A 26,961-nucleotide genomic window follows, 5' to 3' on the forward strand; every position below is an offset into this window, starting at 1 on the left:
AATTGTTTAGCATTAGTTACACAGCATAAAGGAAGTACCGTCTCAGAGAACAGCTTTTGGATGTCACCTAGTGTCATCCAAATGCCTTAGACTTACTGAAAAATGATTTTCTCAAAGTCTTGTACTGTCAGTGCAGTGAACCTCACTCTTTAATATGGCCAGAATTAGCCTTTTATAATCACTAATGGTATTAATTAAGGTTAAGGTTAATTAAGGTTGATTCCACAATATTGCATTTGTCAAAATGCCATGAAAGTCCATTGGAAATTAATCTTAAGATTTTTTGACAAGGGGAAAATTGTATTTCTAGGACAAATTACAGAAATAGCTTGACAATGGCAATTTGCAACTTTTCCAGGCATTTTTCTTGTGACTTTATGATTGTGATTTATCAGTTTGTGGTTCTTCATAATTATGCACAATATTTTGCACCCTGCAGTAAAATGTGTCGGTCTACTATAGCATACAGTTCTTTTTCTTCTCTTCAGTTAAGTGTCTTCCTAAAGAGTGCAAAATAATACCATTCAGGTGCTAGAACAGAACCAAATCAAAGGCTACAATAAGCCAAGTTGAATATATAGATAATTCTGTATGTGGCCATTTTCTATTAACAAGTTATTTTGGCTTTTATGATCCAGCTGAGCAGTCAGTGGATGAGAACGTGACACAGATGCTGAAGCGGGCGCACGACTGCAGGAAGACAGCAGAGAATGCAGCTAAGGCCTTACTTATGAAGCTGGATGGCAGTTGTGGAGGAGCTTTTGCTGTCACTGGTTGTAGTGTGCAGCCCTGGGAAAGTTTGTCGTCAAACAGTCACACAAGGTAAGCTTGGCTTCAGCAACAGCCTCACAATTTCTCTGTTTTAACAGGAACTTATGCAGAACTAGATTGGCTTTGCTTCCTGAAAATACAGTGTTCATTTCATCAGCACATTTGCTTTTTCTTTGCACAAAAATAGTATGAGGAAAGCCCTGGATAAGACAGTGATCCCCAACCAGTAGCTTGCGAGCAACATGTTGCTCACCGACCCCTTGGATGTTGCTCCCAGTGGTCTCAAAGCAGGTGCTTATTTTTGAATTGGCTTAGAGGCAAGTTTTGGTTGTATAAAAACCATGTGTGCTGCCAGACAGAGTCTCCTGAAGGGTACCAGTCCATATAGGGGCTACCAAACAGCCAATCACAGCTCTTACGTGACATCCCCATGGACTTTTTCAAGTTTGTGTTGCTTTCTAACTCTGTTTTACATTTAACTGTGACTTACGAGTAAAAAAAGGTTGGGGACCTTTGGATAAGAGAGTGGTGGGTATTTAGGAAAGTAAAATAAGAACTGATGGCTCTTTCGAGTACTAGAAAATCCTGTAGCCATTAACACAGACTCTAGGCAGAGTTAGGGTGGGAGGGCTAGGCCTAGGCCTTGAAGAAATAGGTGCCTCATGTGGCAGTATACATTTGAACCCCTATTTTAAGTTTTTCAGGGGACCAGAAAAAAATATGTAAAATCCAGGAAAATGTAAAATTAGGGAAATGTGTTAAAGTAACGTTTTCTTCAAGTACTGAAAGGATATAAGCACAGGAGTGTTTTACTTTGAGATTCAATATTGACTGTGTTAATAACAAGGGTTAAGCATTGCAGCGTTAATGTTACACTATGGGTGGCTTGTGCAAGGCATCCGTCCGTTATATACACAACCTAAAGCAATAAGTGATTGGTGCAGGACTGTATAAGGGGCAGACTCATTGGAATTGACCATTTACAGGCAGAACCAAGGCAAAATATACATATGGCACGCATCCCATACATATTGCTGGTATGATCTGCCTCTGTGACAAGCACACAGGTACACATGACATTTCTGAATTGTCTGCAGTGGGCACAACGTATGTAGAAAACCTTGTTTATAGTGCATAGTATAGAGGCCATGTTCAGCTGTTTGTGTAATGGCACATGTCCCCCCATTTCCACCACATCTTAAAGGGCATGTAAAGCCAAAAAAATTAAATCCCATTTTTACTTTCTTTAATGAAAAAGAAACCTATCTCCAATATAATTTAATTAAAAAATGTGTACCATTTTTATAAGAAACCTGACTGTATGCAGTGAAATTCTCCCTTCATTTACTGCTGTGGATAGGAATTGTCAGATGGTCCCTAACTGCTGAGCAGGGAAACAATCATACTTATGAACAGCAGGGGGGCCCCCACCTTACTTACCAGCCATGCAGAACTCAAGCAGCTTATTCCTCCTCTCCTCACTCGTCCTCTTTAATCTCCTAGTCTTTTATATTTACTTAGTCTTTTCTTCCATTATTAGATTTTTCCCATAAAGAAATAAGGAATGACCATGAAATTGGCCACATAGTTAAAAGTAAAAGGGCCCACTAACACCTGGGCCCACCGGGAGTTTTCCTGGTATCCCGGTGGGCCCTAAGCAGCCCAGACCACACTGAGCATGTGCACTTAGTCTAAGTCTTGCAAAGATGTTAAAAAATGGTGGCCCAGTGTAGCCAACTTGGAAAGCATAAATTATTTGTTTGATTAGGCTTGTGGTGCAGTAAGTTCATGTTTATATTTAGTATACAAAATACAGCATTTCAAGCCTTATTCTATTTTAGACTTTACATGCCCTTTAAAGAGGTTATTTTATGTGTTCCCAGACCAGCAACAGAGCAGCAGCAGAACAGAAATTCCTATTTTTTATTTTTCTCTAAAGCTGGCCATACACGGGCCAATAAAAACTGCAGACAGACCGAGTTGGCAGCTTATTGCCCTGTGATTGGGGCCCTCCGACAGGCTTCCCCGATCGATATCTGGCAGAAAGTTGGCCAGATGTCAGTCGGGCAGGACTGTTCGTCGATCCGCACACTCCTACTCTTGCATTATGATCCAGTCGTTGGGCCCAGTTTCTAGTCCTGGCCTGAATACATTGGCGCAATCTCTTATTCTTAGGGGTATATTTATCAAGGAGTGAAGTTAGAGATCGCCACTTTCCTCTAGAGTGAAATTCCGCCACTCTCCATTCATTTCTATGGGATTTTTAAAGGCTTATTTATCAATGGGTGAAAGTGAAAGTTCATCCTTTGTTAAATACGCCTTTAAAAATCCCATAGAAATGAATGGCGAATGGCGGAATTTCACTCGAGAGGACTGTGGTGATCTCTAACTTCACTCCTTGATAAATATACCCCTTAGAATATGAGACCTGCAACCAAAATAATTTATGTGACCACAGCACTATCCATGGGGAGCAATAATTATTATTTAAAAGGGAAAAGAGGTATTTGTCTACATATCTAACCATCTGGCCGGTCACATTGTTGCTCCGAAGACCATTAACCAAGCCCTGCCCAGAAATCGGTAGTAAGCAACTTCTTGTTTAATCATTTTCCACACAATTAAATTGCTGGTCAAAGTGGTATTTCAAGGCTATAAAATTGTAATGCAGGTTGTACTGCAAAAAGCTTAGTATGAAATATTGCTGCCATTATAAACCTTCTGGATATTTACTGAGCGGGAACATTTATGGCATGAGATATACAATGTGGAAGCTAATAGAAGGCTGATTGAAATGTACTTTCAACACTTGTAAAGGGGGATCAATAATGAGCTGTTTGGCACAGCTTTTCACACTGCCATTATTATTGTGTTAGCTTGAGCTGTCAGCACTGCTGTAATGTAAAAATATGTATTTATGCCTGCATACAACTTATAGGGATGCTCATTTTGTTTTTAATATTGTAATTAACTTTTTGTTGCATGCCCTCTGCTTTTCTATTCCTATAGTGACTGCAACATTGTACTGTAATTGCTGTTCTGCCTTTGCTTTACTTCCCTAGTAAGGGGAATAAGGCTATGAGTATGTAGCAGGCGTCTCCTCCTTTTTTAGACAACAGACCAAGAGGTTTCAAATACTTGTACCAAATTTTACCAAGAGTGTTACAGGGTTTGCTTTCCACCCCAATGCATTTTTCTCAAGGACTTGGAGCAGGTCAAAAGTCTGCAACGCTAGTGCAGAAAGCACAACTGAACTCTCTGCAATAGAATAGGCACATTTCTGGTTACAATAAAAAAAACTTTCATCTAGTTAGCAGGGCTGCCTTTTTTAGTCTCCTAGTAAAGTGCTGCCTAAATCCTTGCCTCCTGCCTAAAATGGCACTCCTAATTGGATTAAAATTCTAAGTGAGCTGCTTTGTATTTTGTACATTGAATACATGCATTGATGCAATGAAATTAATGAGCAATTTGAACATATATTGGAACATAAAGCCTTCTGAAAACAAGGTATTTACTTGCCTCGTGCCGTATACATAGCACTGCCTTAAAGAAACAGTAACACCAAAAAATGAAAGTCTACAATAGTTTATATAAACAAGCTGCTGTGTAACCATGGGGCAGCCTTTCAAACCTGAAAAAAGAGAAAAGGCACACGATACACAGCAGATAACAGATCAGCTCTGTAGTATATAATGGGATTCTTCAGAACTTATACATTGTGTATTCTGTGGTTGTATGGCTGCCCCCATGGCTACATATAAGTTTGTTTATATAAACTATAGTTGTGTTTCTGAAGCAAACACACCAATTTTACCAGTGCAGGGCCACAGTACATTATATTTTCATTCCTTTAAGACACTTTCAGTTTTTGTTGTTACTGTCCCTTTAATACCACAAAAGGGGCCCTGGCCCTCATGGGCCCCCGCTGGTGCAAACCTCCTCCGACGATCGGCCACTCCTTAAAGGGGAACTCTGGCTTCCAAAATTTGATAAAGAGCCCCACATAACACAGAAACTCCTAATATACCCATCACAGTTACCTGTTTCTTCAAAAAGTATGAATAAATGCCATTTTCTATGCTGAAATCCAGCTGTTTAATACTTCTTCTCTTTCTGCATCATTTGAAATCCTGGCAGGGAAGGAGGGACTAAAACACTGAAGTTCCAAATCGTAACAACTACTGCACAGCTTACAGACAGCATGCAGGAACTACATACCCCACTATGCATTGCACTGTGATGTTCTGTTCCTTATTGAAATCACTTGTGCAGGGAATTGTGGGGTTTGGAGGATGGCTGTTGATACAAAGTAAATTTAGTCAGCCAGCTCAGCGAAGTAGTCAGAGAGATCAACAGGAGAGTAGGGGGCTAGGCTTAGGAAACTGTTCGAAAACATTGAAAATTCTGCATATTTTTCAATTGATTTAGTTGCTTAAAATTATGTTTACTTTTCAAAAAACTTAAGTAGAATTTGTGTGGAGTTCCCTTTTAAGAAAAGAATATGCAATGTGGGGGGTACAGAAGTTTGGAGGTAGAGAGGGGGCCCCAGGTTACTGACGGGAGGGCCCTTGGTGTTGTAGCCCTGGTGGGCCCTCAATGTTCCAGTTTGACTCTGCTCATAGCAACCTCCTTGCTTGTTTTGCAGGAGTGTCCAGATAACCTGAATATTAGCCAGACATATTTTTTATATGCTGTGTTTTACTTGTGTTCATCTGTTTCATTGTAGCTTTGCCTTTGAATGTTGTAGGATCGCTGATTAACTTTCATATCCATTTATATACTGTATCTATGAGTCAATGAGAGACGGCCTTTCCATAATTCGGTGATTGTTTGGATAACGGGTTTCCGTACCTGTAATATCTTGTAAATGCAGAAGAAATGTTCTCTGTGGCCTGTTAAATCATGTAGGTAGAAAGCACAGCTTTCCCAGCCCTGAGTGACATTACTGACACTGTTACTAATGTATATTCCGTGGAAGCCTTAATGGTGCTCTAACTAAAACCACTTGTGATCCTCAGCAATGTAAGACAACTATGCTGACCTCTGTACATGACTATTCATGAAAAATACATTATTAGCATTTTCTGATTCTTCTAACGTCATTTCAAAAGAAAACCCTAGTATTTATTTTGACTTTGTTTTCTGCGGCTGCAAACTGAATAGATGTGGGGGATAAAACACAGCAACGTAATATGGAACATGATGGGATAGTATTCCCTGGCTGATAACTGAGATCATGCTGCATTCCAGGCAGACTTGTTAATGAATGACCTAACCTCCTCTAACAGATGATTACCAGTCCTCATGAGATTGCTCTGGCTGCTTTCTAACCTGCATTCTGGAGGGTATGTTAACCCTATCTATGTTAACCCTTTACCTGCCAACATACCAAATATTGCTCCATGTAAACCCCCACCCCTCCATAAAAAAAAAGAAAAACATATTTTTAATAGCGCTTTGTTTATACACGGCATAAAATGAGCTGCTGCTCTGAAAGTCAGTTTTAAAACCAGGATAACTAGCAGTACTGGGTCTTCAGCTGTTGCTGAAATCGTAGAGACCCATGGATTGAAACTCTTAACTTATGGTATTATTTAATGTAGACTATTTTGATGACTGTAGTTTTTCCTGGAAAAGTTATCCAGGCTCTGCAGCTGATTGCTCTTGGTACAGTGGAGTATCCCTAAGCAAAATGATTTGGTAAGCTGTTAATTAAGATATAAGATGCCCCCAAGCATTTGGATTGAAAACATCAGTTCACATTCGTCTCCTATCCAGGCAGTTCTGTAGATCATCCACCCACATCAGCAGATCTAACCATACATGTATGTAAGAATGAACCCAGAATCAGTGACAGCCAGAGAAGCTTCTCATCTGATCTGAGCTACAGGCTACTCTCTCTAACTGATACACACTATGGTTTTTCCTTCTATTGTTCATATTTGTGCAGCACGACCCATAGTGTATCTGTCTATAAGGTTCTATGAAGTTCTGCTGGAGACACTGCATGACTGCACTACCTGGTGACACCCTGCTAGACTCATATATACTAAAACCTTATGTTTACCTGTAAATGACAAACAACATGTAAGCTTTATTATAATATAAATTAGTATAAAAAGGATTACAGGGAATTCTCCAACCCCAGCCCATCGTCTGCTATAGGCTTTCTACAAGTGAAGGTGTGGGACAGAATGCTGGAGCTTATTTTTGAAAAACAAAGTATTAGGGCAACCAGAGCTTAGTTTGCAGCTACCTATCCAATACAAATCTCACTGCATAGTGTGCCTTGTAATTAGGGGCCCATTATTCAATTGCAGTTTGTCCTGATATGTTTCTTCTCCATTGTTTTTCTTTTCTCCTCCACGTTGATGATCCAGCAAAACAAGACTTGTAGCTGTGTGTAAGTGGGCCCGACAGGGGAATAAATGAAACCAGAACCAGAAAGTGCTGTCGGGACCGCTGTTTAAACCACCTTAAAAAAGCCATTCATCTTGGGAAATGCTTTTACATCAGAAAAGTCAGCAAATTTATACCAAAGCAATATTTTAGCTAAACCCAATAGCACACAGACGCGGCTATTACATTAAGATCTGGAGTCCAGCCTATGGATTTGGCTACAAATTTGAGATGGTAGTAAGAACTGCCAGAATGAAGCAAACAAAGGATTTATCCCATAGGGACAGCAAAGCACTTTGCTGATGGAATGGCTATTAATGAATTGCTTTGCTATGCACTTGCACCCGCAGCACTCAAGTGGTTATTTTGGATGTTTAAATGATCTAGTCTGGAATGACCTTCATTTCTATGGTGCAGGTTTTCATTCTCTGCCTGCCATTTTCTTGGCATTCCATCTTGGTAGATTGAAAGACATTGACCTGGATGGGACAGGACATAATTTTTCCAGTACAAAATCAGGGGGATTAAAAGGGCATCTAAGAAATAAATGCTTTACGTTGAACAATTTCATAAATGGGCCAAGTGAGAGATTGCAATATGTACTAGAATTGGGATCTATTTAATAGGGAATACTTATCACTGAGCCTCTTAAGCCACAGTAACATTATTTGCAAGGGGCTATCTCACTGAAAAATGTGGACCTATGTTCATTAAAGGGTGTTATTATGGTTTACTCTGGTTATTCCTAAAATATTTTTCGATGGATAAATGCACTTTTTGTATATATGCTAGATTTGGCCTTTAATTCACCTTATATGTGTTTGCACAGCAATATTTCTTATTGGAAGATAAATAAGAGAAAAGCAAAATAATCTTCTTTCAAGCGATCTATCTCCTGGTAAAAGGGTACATGAGCAACCACTCTGGTTGGTCCTCTCATTATTAACAGGATATTGCCTTGGCTGTTATATCAGATTCTAGTAGTTTCCAATGTTTCCGTTTTGCTTTACCTTAGACCTTAAATACTCAAAATGTTACATTTTAAGGTGGAAAAGACCAGGTCTCTGCAGGAATAATGCAAAGGTATATTCTGAGCTTTTCATCTGCAGGAAAACTGTACAACATAAATGGCAGAACTGCCCAGATATGCAGGTGCCAAATATATCGCAACTCACACTGCAAGGAATTGCTACTTTTTGACACTCGCATGCCTTCTACAGTTTGGGGAATGCACTTTCTCTTTCTAATTCAGCAAGATAATGCCAGATAGCTCAGACACCCATTCCAAAAGTTTATCTGTTTGGGAAATTACAGAAATCTCCTTTAGGGTCAGGACACACGCTCAGATTCGGGGAGATTAGACGCCTGGCACCAAATATCCTCTTCTTTGGGGCGACTAATCTCCACGAACTGCTTCCTTGGCACTGGGAGCGCTTCGTTTTCTGAAGTTGCCCGAAGTTTCCTAGTGAGGCAACTTCTGACGACTTCGGAAAACGAAGCGCTCAGAGTGCCACCCCGCCGTCGATTTACATTCTAGACGTCAGGAGGCAGTTCGGGGAGATTAGTTGCCCCGAAGAAGAGGAGATTTGTCGCCAGGCAACTAATCTCACTGAATCTGAGCATGTGCCCTAAACTTTAGCATGGCTGAAAATACCTGTCCTCCCCATTCTTATGAATCCCTGGTAATCGGGTGAAAATGTGGAAGGAGGCACTTTTTGTGTGATTTCCCCAGCACACCACAATAAAGTGTTTTACACAAGGACAATTCAAATGAATGGGATGGGTCAGGAAATTTACTGCAGGCAAAAAAGTACTCCATCCGTCATAGCCTTTAGGGTCATTTGGTAATACAGTAGAACCCCCATTTTATGTTTTTCAGGGGACCAAGAAAAATTTATGTAAAATCGGGAAAATGTAAAATCAGGGAAATTTGTTAAAGTAACTTTTTCTTCAAGTACTGAAAGGATATAAGCACAGGAGTCTGTTTACTTTGAGATAAAATATTTACTGTGTTAATAACAAGGGTTAAGCATTGCTGTGTTAATGTTAAACTATGGGGGGCATGTGCAAGACTCTCTGTCAGTCACATACACAACCTAAAGCAATAAGTATTGGTGCAGGACTGTATAAGGGGCAGACTAATTGGAATTGACCATTTACAGGCAGAACCAAGGCAAAATTAACATCTGGTTAGTATTTTAAACCTCTTTATTTCACAAATATTAACATTCATAGAGAAAAAAGCAGTTTTTGATGTAAAATCCAGGAAAACATTACTAAAAATCAGGAAATGCACCCAGTGAAATGCATTATAAATTGGTAGGACCACAAATTAAAAATGTAAAATGTGGGAAAACTTAAAATCAGGTTACTTAAAATCAAGGTTTCACTGTACAGGTACTGTATTTTAAACTTGAATATTCAGCTGGACAGTGAACTGATACTGTCACTTACTGTGTTTTAAAGAATACAACTTGCCATTCTTTTAAAACCAATTGAAAAAACTTGAAGCAGTTTCCACATTAGGAAAGATTGGTATTTATGACTTACCCTGTTTCCAGGGCTGAATTCTTCTGTGGCCCGGGCAGCTAGTTTGGAGCACCTTAAATCTAATTTTGGAGGACAGGGAAAGGTATTTAAGCTTGCCCATGGCTGAACATCAAAGCATGCTAAAATACTGTTATTCATATGTCTGTAGAGTTCTGACATAAAATCTGTAAGTCCAAATAACCCTGTTCAATCTCTTTTTTTCAGTACTACAAGCTCAACAGCCAGCAGCTGTGACACTGAGTTTACTAAGGAAGACGAGCAGAGGCTGAAAGATTACATTCAGCAGCTAAAGAACGATCGAGCAGCCGTCAAACTCACCATGTTGGAACTGGAGAGCATCCACATAGATCCTTTAAGTTACGATGTCAAGCCACGAGGTGACAGTCAGAGACTCGACCTGGAGAATGCTGTGTTAATGCAAGAGCTTATGGCCATGAAGGTAGGATTGGTTATAAGCAAGTATTACCAATATAATGTCACATCAACACAATTGAGGTGGGGAGCACAGTTTATTTTATTTTGTTTGTTGTACAGGTATGGGATCCATTAACCTTGAAACCTGTTATCCAGAAAGCTCCAAATTACAGAAAGGCTGTCTCCCATAGACTCCAGATTTTTTTAATTGATTTCCTTTTTCTCTCTGTAATAATAAAACAGTACCTTGTACTTGATCCAAACTAAGATATAATTAATACCTATTGGAAGCAGAACCAGCCTATTTGGTTTGTATAATGTTTACTTGATTTTCTAGTACACTTATGGTATGAAGATCCAAATTACGGAAAAATCCATTATCCGGACAACCCCAGGTCCCGAGCATTCTGGATCACTGGTCCATACCTGTACTGACTTTTTCACTGAACATGGCAATGTGTAGTGAGTGTTTGTACATATTTCAGTGCTTGCTTGGAACTATATACGCCTCTGTACAAATTCTGTAGTACAAAACGCTGCTTAGGAGACAGAATGTGCAAAATCTAAGGTGACATTCCTGGCCATTTGTGCCATTGCTATACAATGGGTTTTTCTTATCCTTTATTTAAATAGTGTCATCAACATATTTTAACAGTTAGTCCACCATTCTCATGATTACTTTTGTTTTGGCCCTGGTTTTTTAGCTTTTTCAGAGCCCTGGAACTATTAGGTACATTTTGTTTATCTTCGTTAAAATGCCCTAAAGGTACACCATCAATAAAATATCGTGTGCCAGAAAACTCACTGTAATAGCAAACATGGTAGTGTCATAAAAAGTCATTCTAATCTGGCTGTTAAAAATCTATTTATCTGTTTTTTGAAGCCACATAACTGTCTCCCTCCTCAGATAAAAAAGTACATTCAACTGAGCAATGTGAGTCATGGCTTAGGCATGGTCTACACCAATGTAGGGGTGAGCTCACATGTTGTTCACCAACCCCTTGGATGTTGCTTTCAGAAGCCTCAAAGCAGGGGTTTATTTTTGAATTCCAGGCTTGGAGACAGCATTTGGTTGCATAAAAAACAGGTTTTCTGCCAAACAAAGCCTCCTGTAGCCTGCCAGTCCACATAGGGGCTACTAAATAGCCAATCACAACCCTAAATAGAAAATTGGATTATTGTTTGCAGATAAACTGCTTTCCCGCTGGTTGAAAGTTTAGCTATATAAATAAATGATGATGATGATGAATTGATATACTGCTTACATTGACTTTAGTTCAGTATTTTTTTATAAATCTCAGTGGAACAGCAATATGCATGGGCATATGTTTATAGCTGGAAAACATAGAAGACTTTGCAGCCTAAATAGAGGAAACGTATTGTAAAAGTGCTGAAACAGCTGAAACATGACAAATAAGTCAGTTTTACCAGTCCTCTATTCATAGATCTGCCACAAATTAATAATTGTATGCTATTATAATAATATATCATCCTAGTAATAGCTTTATATTTGTATCTGAATTGCAGGATTCCCCAGTGCCTTGCCAGCAGTTTAGTGTCAGCCTTTACTAATAAATAATAATATTTTACAATTCCATTGGCTTTTAATACACCAGTCCCAAGACATTGGGTGGGAAGCTGGGAGCCATCATTTGCTCAGCAGAGTGAAGGTATCAGAGCTGTAAGGCAGGTAATATAGCTTGAGGAGTTCATCCAAAGTTTACTTGCTTTACAAGATACATCATTTATGATCAGACATTCTTGATGCTTTTCATGATGCTTTTCATGCTTAGTATTTCAAATGACTGAATCACTTCTCGTTAATTTAGATACTTTAGATCTCATTTACTTTAAAGCTTTGATGCGATGTTCAAATACCTCTTCACAGATATGAAATAAGAGCTAATAGGGACTTTATGTTTGGGCATACGCTAATAACCAGTCACTGATTAGGAATATTAAAGGATATAAAAACAGGAGCCTGAATTATGACGTTTCAGGTTGGCAGGAACAAAACCATAGATGAAGCAGATATATATACTGTATATATATATATATATATATATATATATATACACACACACATTTCTCATACTCTTCATCATACCAGTTTATGTTTGGTCTCCCAAAACTAGGCCTTATTAAGAGACCCTTGGGACTATTGTTAAAATGTAACCCTTGCCTTGGGTGTCATTTACTTTACCTGGTTGTAAAGGTACCTTTCAAAAAACTGTTTAAAATGTATGTTTCCATGCAGTCTTTGTCTTCTGTAGGATACAAGTAGCTAGCAAATGCTTGTGTGGAAGCCAGTATATTGCTTACTGCATCTTACCAACAACAAGCGGTGCTGGCACCTGGTTATAAACCTAGGAAGTCTAGTTAGAGTGAGAAAAAGAAAGTACAGGATCTGCCTTTTATTGAATCTCTGGAGTGTAAATACTTTTGCAGTAATCGTGGGTCTAAGGCTCTAGGCCAGTGATTCCCAACCAGTAGCTCCTGAGCAACATGTTGCTCTCCAACCCATTGGATGTTGCTCTCAGGGTCCTCAAAGCAGGTGCTTATTTTTGAATTCCAAGCTTGAAAGCAAGTTTAAATTGCATAAAAACTAAATATAGTGCCAAGTAGAGCCTCTTGTAGGCTGTCAGTCCACATAGGGGCTACCAAACAGCCAATCACAGCTATTATTTGGCATCCCAAGAAACTTTTTCATGCTTGTGTTGCTCCCGAACTCTTTTTACATTTGAATGTGGCTCATAGGTAAAAAAAAAAGTTTGGGGACCCCTGCTCTAGGCCATCATGCTTTCTCTCCCTTCCACTCTTCTTCTCTGCTCCCTCACTTATTCTTTTTAGTCTCATTTACTTATATCTATAGTTTAAACGACTCCTCTGAGACTGTATCTTTAGGTCTCAGTTTTGCTGCTCTCTCCTCCCCAGTCAGCTGAGCTACACTAATTCCATTTCATGCTAGGCAGGACACCCACATAACAAATGAAGCCACCTGGTACAATTCATGTGGATCACCCTGCCTATATGTTTCAACAGGGTTTGTAAGTAAGCAATGGGTTAAGTGATGGGTTAAGCTGATTATATTCTATGGCCAGTTTAGGAAATATAAACTAAGTGCTATAGAAACTTCATTACTGGACTTTCCACGTGTTCATTTATTAAATACTACAGCAAAGCCTGACAAAAGCATCTTACCGTACAGCACTTACAGGCTCAAAACATTTCTGAGGGCTCTGTACATACTGTACAACCCTACTGATGTCTAGTTGGACAATGAATAAGAATGGCGTCAAAGGAATATTACTGGGAAACTGAACTACTTCCACTGCTTGTTGCTTAGGAGAGATGAATGCTGAGCAGCCAGCCTGGCCATTTATGTGAGAATTCTCAGCCCATCACTGTCTGTGTATGACCAATATGATTAGCTTTTCAGATAGAAAACTGAATTCAACCTGCCTGCCAGTGGGAATTCATGGGGTCCTGGGCTTTCCATGTTTCTTTTATTAAACCTGTTTTCTGAGCTAAGACTAGGGCCAGATTAATAGATTAATTTGTTGTGCAAATATAACCAGCATTAACTATTATTGTCTTTATAATGTCATATAATGATATTCAACTTCTCTAAGATCACAATGCCTTGTAGAACCCCCCCTCCAGCCTTTGCATATAATGTATATTTATAGCAGCTGTGATCTTCCTAAACACAGCTGTTTATCTCATTTGTTTAGCAAGCCTTGCTTTTCTAATAGATCATTAGCTTAAGCACATCTTGTGACTGATGTTTGTTCAATACCATTTAATAAATGTCTTTTTTGCTGAGGATGCCATTTAATTCAGCAGATAAAAACCAACAAAACAAGCCTCGTACAATGCTTTAAATAGGTTACATCTCCAAGTCTCCTTGATCACAGCTGCCGCTGAAATAGGCCTTCCATTGTTACGTACTGGCGCCACTTATCAGGGAGATCATTGAATGATTAATTGGCAGCTCACCTGCTTTAAGATGGCCACAGACGCAAAGATCCGATCCTACGAATCAACGTACGATCGGACTTTCCCATCTCCCGACCTGCCACTAACCATTCAGATCAAAGTCTTACCAGTCAGATCAAATAAAGTAGTTAAAGAACAGATCAGCAATGTTCTGCCCCTGACAGCAATCGTACGATAGTTATGTCTGACAAAGCTGGTGACAGTCTCCCACTGAAAATCGTACGATCGGCAATACATGCAATAACCTGTCCGATCGACCAAACGACCGATCTCCGCCGAACGAAAAATGTCGAGACTCTCCACACACGGTCCGAAAATCGTACGATTCGTACGATCGGATTGTTGCGTCTATGGCCAGCTTTACATCTCTGCTGCCCTACACTTATCATCAAGTTTTTTTTTATTTCCACCATTGCTACACAGCAACTTGTTTATATGAACTATAGTAGTGTTTCAGAAACAAACACATCAGTTTTTACAGTGCAGGGCAACATTACTTTAAAACACTTTAATTTTTTGGGGTTACTGTTTCTTTAAGAAAAGGTCTGTTAAAGGAGAAGGAAAGTTTAGAACTAAGTACGCTTTATCAGAAAGGTCTATATAAATACACCAGTAAACCCTCAAACTAATGCTGCTCTGAGTCCTCTGTAAAAGAAACACTGCATTTCTTTCCTTCTATTGTGTACACATGGGCTTCTGTATTAGATTTCCTGTTTTCATCTTAAACCTCCAGGGCTAAGGCTTGAACATGCTCAGTTTTCTCCTCTCCCCCTGAGCCCAGAGCTATGAGTACTGTCCTGGTCAGTGAGTTTAAAGGAGACAAACTGGTCTTTAATAATAATTAAAGATAAATTAAACTGGTCTTTAATAATTTAATAAACAAGGGGTACAGAATAAAAAATGGCCCTGTTCACAAGAGTTTACAATCTAAATGTTTTCTTTACGTTTGTGCCTTTAAACGGAGAATGATCTGTGCAAATGTTCATGTATATGGAAAAATTTCAGTATCACAATAATGTGACAATAGAAAAAATCTTCTTGAAGATTATATTGAATAAAAGGCTAGCATGTTTACAGCACCCTACTGAATACTTGTAAAGGTTTTTTACTTGTGCTCAGGCCATAGTTGTTCCCCAGAATGATAATATTGTTAATTATTTGCTTTACAGGAGGAAATGGCTGAGCTAAAAGCACAGTTGTACCTGCTGGAGAAGGAGAAAAAAGCTCTAGAACTGAAGCTTAGCACACGAGATGCTCAGGAACAGGCGTACCTGGTACACATCGAGCACCTCAAGTCAGAAGTAGAGGAGCAAAAAGAGCAAAGAATGAGATCTCTCAGCTCCACCAGCAGCAGCAGTAAAGACAAGCTTGGAAAGGTTGGGACATCAGAATATTTCTGTATTCACATTTTATATAATATAATAGTGCCCATTTTAGTGACTTCACTAATCTACCTTGGGTCCATTTCATGCAGTGGAGCTGTCATTGCCTTTAAGGGCAGAGACGCTCAGATTCGGGGAGATTTAGTCGCCCACAGATAAATCTCCTTTTCTTCAGGGGGACTAATCTCCCCGAACTGCCTCCCGCCGAGTGCATATTTGGTCCTTTATCCAAGATACACATTTAAAGGCAAATAAAGTTTTAGTTTCCCATTGGTATTTGCAGTCACCCAACATTATGCAAAACCAGATTGGTATCAATCCAAACGTGGAGTAGCCAACATGTTGGTTGTGAGCAGATTCATGACAGTATTTGCAACCTTGAAGGGAGTTCATCAGATGACTGTGTAAATATAAGGCAAAGAAGTTGTGCAAGCCTGTATGTATCTAGAAATAGATGGTGCCTGGAATATGCATTTCTCTGTTAGACACATTTAAGGACATGTATGATTTACAGATGCCCTGCTAGAAATCTAACCAACAAGGAGAGTTTTCAGCCAAGAAATGTCTTTAGTGAGGTATCCTCACTTTACCAATCTCTGTAGTTCTCTCATTGATTGAATTAGAACTAGTAATACCCAGGTACCCTGCCCCTAGTCTAGTTCATGTGCTAACATCCAGTATTAAGAGGAGGAGCGATGTATAATCATTCTGAATTATTCTATCTTCACTCTTCTTCAGGATTCCACAGAGGGTTCTGCCTTGTCTTTGTCAGAGTTGAGGACATACAATGAAAGTGAAGTTGCGTCAGAGCTCACAAGTGCACTCAGAAGGTGAGATCTTTAGCATGTGTAAGGGGAAATATTCCTGCCTTGGTTTGATCCCCACAATGACTCCTGTAGCAATGTTCATGGGCAAATAACATAATGCACTTGCCAAAAAGAAGAAGGGGGGGAGGGGGCTATAAGGTGGTCAAGGCACCGTTGTACCTGAAAAAGTATTTGTCAAACAATGTGTATAACCAGAATAATTACAAGACATAACAAGTAGTTTTAAGTAACCTTTCACTTGCTTTGTGTCGTATATTTGAAAGCAAAAACCTGTGGGTGGGCAGGAAATGGTACATGGGTGCCTCCTAGGATTTTCTATAGTTTGTGTGTCATTGAAATGTGTAATTAAGTGGGTGCCAATGGGTGCAAGGTGCTACAAAGCCCTGAACTTACTGGATGCATATGGCTGCATTGTGCTTGCAGTGTTGCAACTTGTGCACTAAAATCCCACCCAGGCGGCTTTTTTTTTTTTTTTTTTTTAGCATAAAACAACTCCTCTGCTGTAAACTCAAAAACGTATTTTATTCAGCATTGTGCCTGTCCTTCCGATCTACAAGTTCTTGCTTTTGCAAGTATTCAACAAGCATGCCCATGTGTCTGTGCTAATGCTGTTAATCATTACACCATCTTTATTTGAGACAGCTGAGTAATTGGATAGCATGCGAGAGGGAAAAAGATAGGGTAATCAAAATGTTCCCTCAGTGAGACATTATCTTCAGTTGCGAGTGTGAGAGATAATGCAATCAGCAAAAAGCAAATGTTGTCTGGAGTAAAATTGTAACATCTGCTCATCGGTGAAAAGGTGGGGGGCACACTCAGGTGTTTCCCTTTAGCTTCTACGTGGCTCTTTGGTACAGTAAAAGGCTAATGTCACTGGCAAAGGCACTGGGGATCTTGGCAATTTCTACACTGGCGTCTTTCACCCAGCAGAGAAAATGGCAAATCAGACATTAACCTAAAAGCCTATAGCACATAACTGGGAACTATCCCCCATGGATTGTTTTAAATGTAAACTCCGTGTACAGCCCCCTGCCCAACTTCTCCAGCCAAAACATCTCCACTGCCACTAAGTGAACTTTTCCCAATACCCAGGGCCGGATTTATATAGTGGGTGCCCCTAGGCCCACTGCCGTTCGTCGCCCCTATCCCCTCCCCTTTATTCATGCAAATTTTCATCATCTGGACTGGAGCAATGGGGATTGGCACACAGGAAATTAAAAAAATTATTGATCTCCAGTGCATACCCATTGTTTTTGAACCAATGTGGGTGTGGTAGGGCAGAATGCCGCCCCCCTAAAATCTTGCCGCCCTAGGCCCGGGCCCAGGTGGCCTTTTCACAAATTCGGGCCTGCCAATACCTGTGTCCAACTTGAAGAGCTGCACAGAGTTGGTTGGTGACAATAGGAGCACATGGAAGCCAACCCGTGGTCGGAGCCTAATGTGCAGGCACCTGCTTGCCAGTCACTGCTTTAGAGCATGGGAACAGGACAAAATGTGTAATCTGCTAACCCTGCTGCAATGCTCTGCAGTTAAAGGCTCAGGTATAAAGGACAACGTCACTTGGAGGCAGGCGAAGCAAAGCAGTTGAGCAGGGGGAAGAGTAGACTGTGTACTGGGGGTAACAGTTAAAAATCCATGGTGGAAGCTTATTTCCCCTTTAAACATCGGTGACAGCTTCCCATTGATATCCAAGGGAAATGTTGTGCCTATGGCAAACTATAAGACGGGCACTACTCAGGAATTTATGAGAATGCTTTTCTGAGTATCAGTTCCTGTAACTGTACATCAAAAGTGATGAACCTTCAGAAGGGGAAAGCAGAGACGTGGCCTGAAGTTGCTATATAAATAAATGATGATGATGATGATGATGCTCTGCTCAGGAAAGAGACCAGATGCCCCTTCCCATCTCCTAGCTGATAAGAGCAACATCAGAACACTTCTATGTGTACCTTCTGAAGGTACTTCCCTTTGACTGTACAGTTACAGGAACTGACCAGCTGGTGGCACTGTTGTAACAAAATTCACTATATTAGCAGTTAATAAAATCTTTACTAGCTCTGAAACTGAAAAAAATAATGTAAAGTGCCCTAAGCAAAAATACAGTGATTTTTAAAAAAAGTTAAATGGCTTGATTTCTGATCTGTTGTGTATGTCCCGTGATATTTACATGACCATTTAATAATGTCACTGGTGAGCTGGCATGGGCATGATACTGAATACTATACATGAAAACTCTATACTGGCAATATGTGACAGCACAATACATTATATACAGTCATATGAAAAAGTTTGGGAACCCCTCTCAGCCTGTATAATAATTTACTCCACTTTCAACAAAAAAGATTGTGTGTCTTTCATTTCCCAGGAACATCTACTGGGGTGTTTTCTGAGCAAACATTTTTAGTGAAGCAGTATTCAGTTGTATGAAATTAAGTCAAATGTGAAAAACTCTCTGTACAAAAATTTGGATACCCTTGTAATTTTGCTAATTTGAATGCATGTAACTGCTCAATACTGATTACTGGCAACACCAAATTGGTTGGATTGGCTTGTTAAGCCTTGAACTTCATAGGCAGGTGTGTCGAATCATGAGAAAAGGTATTTAAGGTGGCCAATTGCAAGTTGTGCTTCTGTTTGACTCTCCTCCGAAGAGTGACAGCATGGGATCCTCAAAGCAACTCTCAAAAGATCTGAAAACAAAGATTGTTCTGTATCACAACCCAAAGATCACCTATAAAATCCTGCAAGAACATCTTGCTGCAGATGGTGTATATTGCAAATTTTCTGTTAATCCAATAAACTTTATGTGACTGCTGAAATACTACTGTTTCCATAAGGCATGTTATATATAAAAGGGAAGTTGCTACTTTGAAAGAGATAAACCTCCAAAGAATTAAGATGGGTTCCCAAACGTTTTCATATGATTGTACTGCAGGCATTGCATGATGGGTAGTGAGTAGCCAGTCAATGGTAATGTACACATGATATCTGTCAGAGCCAGACGTTAGGAAGATAGGATTTATTTCCCTGGTACCTGAAACAATACCCAGTGTTTGGATATTAATTTCTCATGATGACATGTCAGACAGAAGCCATAACTGGATTTCTCGCTGCGCTGTTTCCATAGTGAGCCGTCCCTATTTCTCCTTGCTGAAGGAAAGGCAATTTAAATCCCCTCTCCTGCTGAATACATTTTCTCTCTCTCTCCAGAATGAATTGAATATTATAGTGTCTGCAGCTGCTGATCCGTTTCACTGGCTGTGCACCATGTGGAACATTATCATACTGCACATATCAGCTCCTGATCCAGCACACACACTATCCTTCATGCATGTGATCACTCCTCTTCATCTCCTAGCTCCTAACCTTCTCACAGCTGACAATGCTCTATTCTATGGAAGCCTTTTCTTATATACCCACTTGGAATTTCCCTTAGCTTGTGTGCCAACATGAAAGTGACAGTGAGGAGTCTGGGAATTTCCTTATAGGAGAAGGAAAGCTACGGAGGCATTTTATTGCCAATAGATTAGCTGCAATAGTGCAAGCTAGAATGCTATATTTATTCTGTAGAATGTTTTACCATACCTGAGTAAAAAGCTCTAGAAACTCTCTGTTTGTTTAGGATAGGAGCTGCAGTATTAACATGGTGTGACATCACTTCCTCCCTGAGTCTCTCCCTGCTCTGGGCTCAGGTTACAGCAGAGAAGGGAGAGGGGTGGGGAAGAGGAGCAAACTGAGCATGCTCTTGCCCAGGGCAATGAGGTTTAAGCTGAAGGCAGGAAGTCTGATACAGAAGCCCATGTGTACACAATAGAAGGAAAGAAATGCTGTGTTTCTTTTGACAGGGGACTCAGAGCAACATTACTTTGGGGGTTTACTGGTATATTTAGATGGACCTTTCTGATAAGGCTTACTTAGTTTTAACCTTTCCTTCTCCTTTATAGGTGCTATATAGGCAGCACAATGACACCGACCTGTTTATACGTCTAAAATGGTGATTTAGGATTGATATATTTACAGTAAATATACTGTATAAACTATTTATGAAGGTTAACTCAATATACAGTAAAAGCTCAGTTAACTTATTTATACAGGTATATTGATTATTCCACACAGAGATGATTATTATCATAATGAGCGGCCAGAGCACTATTAACTGAATGCAGCACTTGTACCTGTGTCAGATCAGACAAGCGGCCCGGCTCCAGCTCTGTGGGAAATACCGACTCCCAATAAACAAGTGCCACACGGCTACAGTGCAAAGCCACCATGATGCTACAAACTGGGCAAATTGTTCTACATAATTCTGCCACAAATAATTATGAGATGGAAACATTTCTATTGTAATATAATAGTTATAACAGTATAAAGTGATACATTATTATTTCACAGCCTGTTACAGGCACAATGTATCCTGCTCAGTAGGAGCTTGCAGTCTAATTTGTGGTGCCACAGGGTTGTTTGCCAGTTTATAGTATTTATCATGATATTATTGTATGTGCCACAAATACATAACCCACTACATACTCACCCCCACTTCTCTCTCCCCCTCCACTTTGTGCTCCAACAGATTCTCAGAACTCATTTCAGTTTGTTTGTGAAAGTAGAGTGACCCTTAATGACCAGCTGTGTGAACTGCACTCTGCTCTGTTGTACCATTTACATGCCCGTGTTTATCTCCATATAGTGCTACTGAGTACTCAGCTCTGTACAGTTTTTCAATACAGTAATGGCACAAAGAAAGAGAGACAAAACACACACTCAGCAGCAGATTAGGGGAATGAGTTATAGCCCAGAAGGAAGGAAGTCCCTGCCTTTAAGAGCTCACAACATATTTTATTCATTTAGTAACCATATTTTCTAAAGAATTCTTCTACAGTCTGATAGAGAAAGGCAGCCATGTGGCTCTGGCTGCTTAACTACTGCAGTCATCATGTGTTTCATGGCATAGAGAATTGTGTAAATTGAGGTTCAGAGTCCAGTGGTCATTCCTGCACTGTGATATATGAAATAGAGCAAATAATGTATTCAGAAGTCAGGAGGGAGTAAACATGTGCAGTGCAGAGGTGTGACAGTGGCCAGTGACAAGCCAACAATCACATTATACCGCTGGCCTATGGAGTCAAGTAGAACGAGGCAGCAGCAGTGTTCTCATTCAGTCTTTGTCTGACAGGATTTTCAAACCTGCCCAATCAACGTGTGGCTTTTTTGCCACTAGGTATTGGTATCAGGGAATCAGATGATTACAATCCCTGGGGATGCCTAACATTTGTCCCCCAGTGATTGTAATCATTTACCTGATACCAATAGTACTAAGCAGCATTGGAGGCTAGGGTTGCCACCTGGCCGGTATTTTACCGGCCTGGCCTGTAAAAATGATGGTTGATCCCAATGTTATTAATAGGGAAAAAATATAAATATATAGGAAGGCCAGTATTTTTTTTACAGAAAAGGTGGCAACCCTATTTGAGGCTTGAGATTAGGCTAGAGCCAGACAGAGCGGAAATCAGCCTGATGAAATCCCCAGACTGATCTCAGCCCCTGACCACCAGCTGAATCCTCTTCTGTGTTCGCCTGGGCTTGTCTGGCAGCCTTGTGTCGGCTCCGGAGTGAACACACTCAACAGATTTGGCAAAGACACGTGAGCCTTTTGCATTTTAAGCCGAAATCCATGTTCATGCTGGAGCCGTCACAAGGCTTCCAGACATGAACACAGAAGAGGATTCTGTTTGCAGTCGAGGGCTGAAATCGGCAGCTGATTGCCTCCCTGTCTGGACTTAGCCTTAGGTGGGCTCCTCAAGTGGGTCAGTACGGTGGAGCGCTGGTATGCTGTGCAACACACCCTCCTATTTTAGCCACAACAACCTGCAAATCACCCACTTGTAAAGTAATGAGCACAGTGTCTGTAATGTGCAGCATTTAATAACACAGTCACCCCAGCAATTCAGCAGGGGTCAGCAACCTTTACTATCAAAAGAGCCATTTTGCCCCCTCTTCCACAAAAGAAAAATAGAGCCGCAAAACATAACAGCTTATAAACTTTAAAGTTTTAACCTTTTTTTAATTTTACCTGTTACAACAACAGAATACAACAAGTGCAGTGTGCATGTTTAGGCCTACTTTGAAATAAATTAAAGACTGAATAGCCCTATTAAATGCTAGTGTTCTCATCTGTTTAATGTAAATTCCGTTTCTGAAGCTCCATGCTGATCTTCCCTCTCTTGTCTTAAGTGTGTGACCGCGGTAAGAACCATTATGAATCATCTTACTGCGGCTCAGTCTTGCTGGTCACTCCTGGGACGTCTATACAGCCCTCACACCTGCTGGCAGGTTCCTGAGTGTGCGACTGCCCTAAGCTAACCGTTATCTTACCGCAGTCACACACTCAAGAAGCCGCCAGCAGATGCGAGGGCTGTATAGACGACGTGACAGGCAAAGCCGCAAGACCGAGCCGCAGTAAGCAGGATGAAGAGCCGCATGAGGCTCCCAAGCCATGGATTGCCTACCCCTGGTATGAAGGGATGATGGGGAGCTACTGTATATTTGGATGTGACCCATAAGTTAGGAATCTCTGCTTTAGAAATATTATTTGGCAACTGTGTAACCACAGAGAAATATCTGTGTTACAGAAGTTCAGTGTTGGACTGAATCAATACATAGTGTGGGGCTCATTCATTAATACTCGAGTCTCTGGATCCTGAAACCATATGAGTTCCTCAACCTTGGTTTGTTGCCAATTGGTTCCCCCGCCTTGTGGGTTTTTCAAAAAAATTAAAATCTCGGCACCTAAAACCTGCCCAGCTTATTACTTTTTTGCTGGGAAAAATGATCAGCAGCAAGCTGAGGTGTTCACAGGCAGAGACAATGTGTGACTTTAGGAAATCACAAGTGCCTTTAGCATCTGAATGCATTAATAAATCAGCCCCTGTATGTGCTGTTTGCTTTGACGCTAAGGGTCAGGGCACACAGGCAGACTCGGGGAGATTAGTCGCCCTACTTCGGAAAACAAATCGCTCCGAGTGCCATCCTGCCGGCGATTTACATTTTAGCTGGCGGGGAGGCAGTTTGGGTAGATTAGTCGCCCAAAGAAAAGGAGATTTGTCACCAGGCGACTAATCTCCCTGAATCTGCCTGTGTGCCCTGACCCTAAGGGGGATATTTATGTAAATTCCTATTTGTAAAATTTTAGTTTCACACACTCACATTATAAACAAGCACAAGCACTTATTTATTCTAAAATATAAATCTAAAAAAAAAAAAGACAGTTTGTGAAAAAACTCTGAATACCTTGAAATGATAGTTTTGTGCATTTACAAGCACTAAGAAAAATATGAGAATTCTAAAACCTTAAATTGAATAATTTACAGTTTGTTTAGGGCAGATCCCACTGACTTCTACACGACCTCAGCAGCTTTTAGATTCCAAAGTTGTATATTACAGTTTTTCGTGCTTTTTCCATTTAATTGCGTTTCTAACATCATTAATTAAATGCAAAATTAGGGGGAAAAAAAGACATTATAAATCAAGCCCAGGACACACTTTACAGAAGTTTACTGTTTTTCCCCAGAGAGAAGAAACTGAAGTCCCGGGCTCAGGAGTTAGTCAGCGCCTTAGAGAGACTCACAAAGAGCAGTGAGATCAGACATCAGCAGTCGGCAGAGTTTGTCAATGACTTGAAGAGAGCCAACAGGTAAGGAACCAAGTGCTGCCTATGAGATCAATTTTCCTCTGCTTTTGCCTTTGCTTTGTAAGATTCAGTTCCATAACCCCACGCTACATCCCTAACGTTAAAGGAAAACTATACCCCCAAACAATGTAGGTCTCTATAAAAAGATATTGCATAAAACAGCTCATATGTAAAACTCTGCTTCATGTAAATAAACCAGCCCTGATTCTGGATAACAGGTCCCATACATGTTTTACTTGTATTAATTCAATCCTCATTGGAAAGAGTGAGGTTCTCCTTTAAACATATATTGATTTTTATCCTCATGACCTGAGCAATAGGAATGGGACAATGAACCCGTATCTCACCCTTTTGTCTCTGAGCAGCAACCTGGTGGCAGCCTATGAGAAGGCCAAGAAGAAGCACCAGAATAAACTGAAGAAACTGGAGTCACAGATGATGGCGATGGTTGAGCGGCATGAAACGCAAGTGCGAATGCTCAAACAGAGAATAGCTTTACTGGAAGAGGAGAACTCGAGACCTCACACCAACGAGACCTCACTGTGAACCCACACAGTCTATGTGCCATTGCAAGTCTATGTGGAATACATATTGCAATACAGAGCGACGGTTAATTGCCTTTATTTAAAGGTTTTATCAGGAGGAAAGTGCAGAAGCATTGCCATGCAGCACCCGTATAGCAACTGGCAATACACATACTCCTCTGTACGAAACACAATGACTTCTCTATGGAAAGATTTCTCCTCATAACCAGAAGTCATTCTAGTGGGACAGAGAAAGGGAGGACTGGCACTCACTCCCTCCTTGTGCTTATCTGTGAGACACTGGTATGTGCCAAATAATGTCACCCCCCTGGTGCAGATGGAATGGCCCTGCTCCCACATCAGAGACTTGCATTGCTCTTAAGTGAAGATGCACCTTCATTTTGTTTCACTTTAAGATCAATTGAACTTTCATTATAGCGGTGAGGACATTGCTGCCCCGGGATCATTACCAGCAATTCATTGTGTCCTACCCTTGTTCAAGTCTCTCCGGCAGTTGTTGTACTACAACTCTCAGCATTAGCCACGAGTGGGGTTGCAGTGCTAAAAGTGCATGGACATGGTGGACACCCCTGTATTAAACCTCTAGTGACCCGTATCCACAGATTTACAAACAGAATGCTAAATTGCACACATGCACTTTCCAGTAGCAACCAATCAGCAGTTTGTTTCAGTCGGCCACAATATTAGATTAATAGATATCAAATACTGGTTGAAACCCCAAAAGAAATGAAATCCCTTATTGGTTGATATTGGCAAATGCACTGGAATTTAGCCCCACTGTTTTGTTTAAATGAGCCCCTGTATCATTTGTATCCAACACCCGGTGGAACACTTTGCTGCCTCTTAAGATCACTGTGAGTAGAATCACTTGGATTCCTTTACCTGGAAGCTGCCATATTGTATTCATAGCGTATTTCTTAATGAGTTAACAATGTTGTCCTGTGTCACACTCATACCCAGGCTCTCATGCTGCCAGTCTATGTGCAATACTGACAAGTTATATGTCATACAAAGTGCTTCTGCCACTCCTGTGTATTATCATTTTCTTGCCAAGATTGTACCAATTCACCCACCATAAGCCAGCTCCCTGAAATCCTCCCCTGCCTCTGAAAATGGTCTTTTCCCTCGTTACTACAACTCCATACAACAAGGGAACATGTAACCTAGACCATTACTTTAGGCCACTCCCCTACAGCCCAATGGCATCTCTTACTGTTAGGGTTGCCACCTTTTCTGGAAAAAAATACCAGCCTTCCTTTGTATTTATCTTTTTTCCCTATTAATAACATTGGGATCATCCATCATTTTTACCGGTCAGGTGGCAACCCTACTTACTGTGAACACAGAACATCCCTTCTCTGCTTGTTACCCCTAATTTGCAGTTTACAGGAACAGTTCAGTGTAAAAATAAAAACTGGGTAAATAGACAGGCTGTTCAAAATAAAACATGTTTCTAATATAGTTAGTTAGCCAAAAATGTAATGAATAAAGGCTGGAGTGACTGGATGTCTAACATAATCAGCTCTCTTGGTTTCCACTGATTGGTTACCAGGCAGTAACCAATCAGAGACTTGAGGGGGGGGGCACATGGGTCATAACTGTTTGTTTTTGAATCTGAGCTGAATGCGGAGGATCAATTGCAAACCCACTGAACAGTCATGTCCCATGTGGTCCCCCTTCAAGTCACTGACTAACTCAGAGTTAGAGAGCTGAGAAGCAGGAAGTAGTGTTCTGGCTATTATGTTAGACATCCAGTCACTCCAGCCTTATACATTACATTTTTGCCTAACCAACTATATTGGATACTTTTTTTATTTTGCACAGTCTATCTATTTACCCAGTTTTTATTTTTACACTGAACTGTTCCTTTAAGTCTCTCAGGGGCACCCCCATGGAATAGAAGCTACCATATTGCTTGCCTTGGTACAGGCGTTTCCCATAGATCACCTGTGGTGCACAAAAGCAAATGCTGGTCTGTGTCAGATTAATGACAGAGGAGTATCCTCTACACATATGATAATAATCATGGGGAAATAAATAAACTACAACTTCCAGCATTCTGGCTGCAGAGGAACTGGGGGGGGGAGTTGACAGACTCTTCCTATACAGCAATATTTATACACAGGTTTTTAATTAATTGTACCTGGATTTCAACAATACAAACATAAGCAAAACAGAGGGGCCATGTCAGTGTGTGTATCCATCGTGAATGTTATCTTGCCTGCTTCATTAATCCTCCCAATAATCGGATTTCCAGGGCAGCAGTTGCCGGATCTACACTGGGTGGGGGGACTTTGTTTTCTTATGCATTCTGACGCAAGGTGTAGGGGCACCAGTCTGATGGTTGGAGTTGTAGTCGTGCAAGAGCCGGAGCACCACATGCTGAA

At 40.5% G+C, this 26,961-nt stretch overlaps 1 protein-coding gene across 4 annotated transcripts in view; it reads left to right on the top strand.

Moving 5' to 3' along the window:
• mcc.S (mutated in colorectal cancers S homeolog) overlaps positions 1-26,015 on the top strand; it is a 173,690-nt gene extending 147,675 nt beyond the window's left edge. For all 4 annotated transcript variants that reach the window (XM_018244312.2, XM_018244313.2, XM_018244314.2 and 1 more), the window contains 6 exons: positions 639-822; positions 9,925-10,159; positions 15,303-15,509; positions 16,254-16,345; positions 23,910-24,032; positions 24,395-26,015. In XM_018244312.2, the coding sequence (XP_018099801.1) occupies positions 639-822; positions 9,925-10,159; positions 15,303-15,509; positions 16,254-16,345; positions 23,910-24,032; positions 24,395-24,575 (1,022 nt within the window). In that variant the 3' untranslated portion in view covers positions 24,576-26,015. The remainder of the gene's footprint in view (positions 1-638; positions 823-9,924; positions 10,160-15,302; positions 15,510-16,253; positions 16,346-23,909; positions 24,033-24,394) is intronic.
• Positions 26,016-26,961: the final 946 nt, after the last annotated feature.

This window comes from Xenopus laevis, chromosome 1S, assembly GCF_017654675.1.
Source record: "Xenopus laevis strain J_2021 chromosome 1S, Xenopus_laevis_v10.1, whole genome shotgun sequence".
Lineage (NCBI taxonomy): Eukaryota > Metazoa > Chordata > Amphibia > Anura > Pipidae > Xenopus > Xenopus laevis.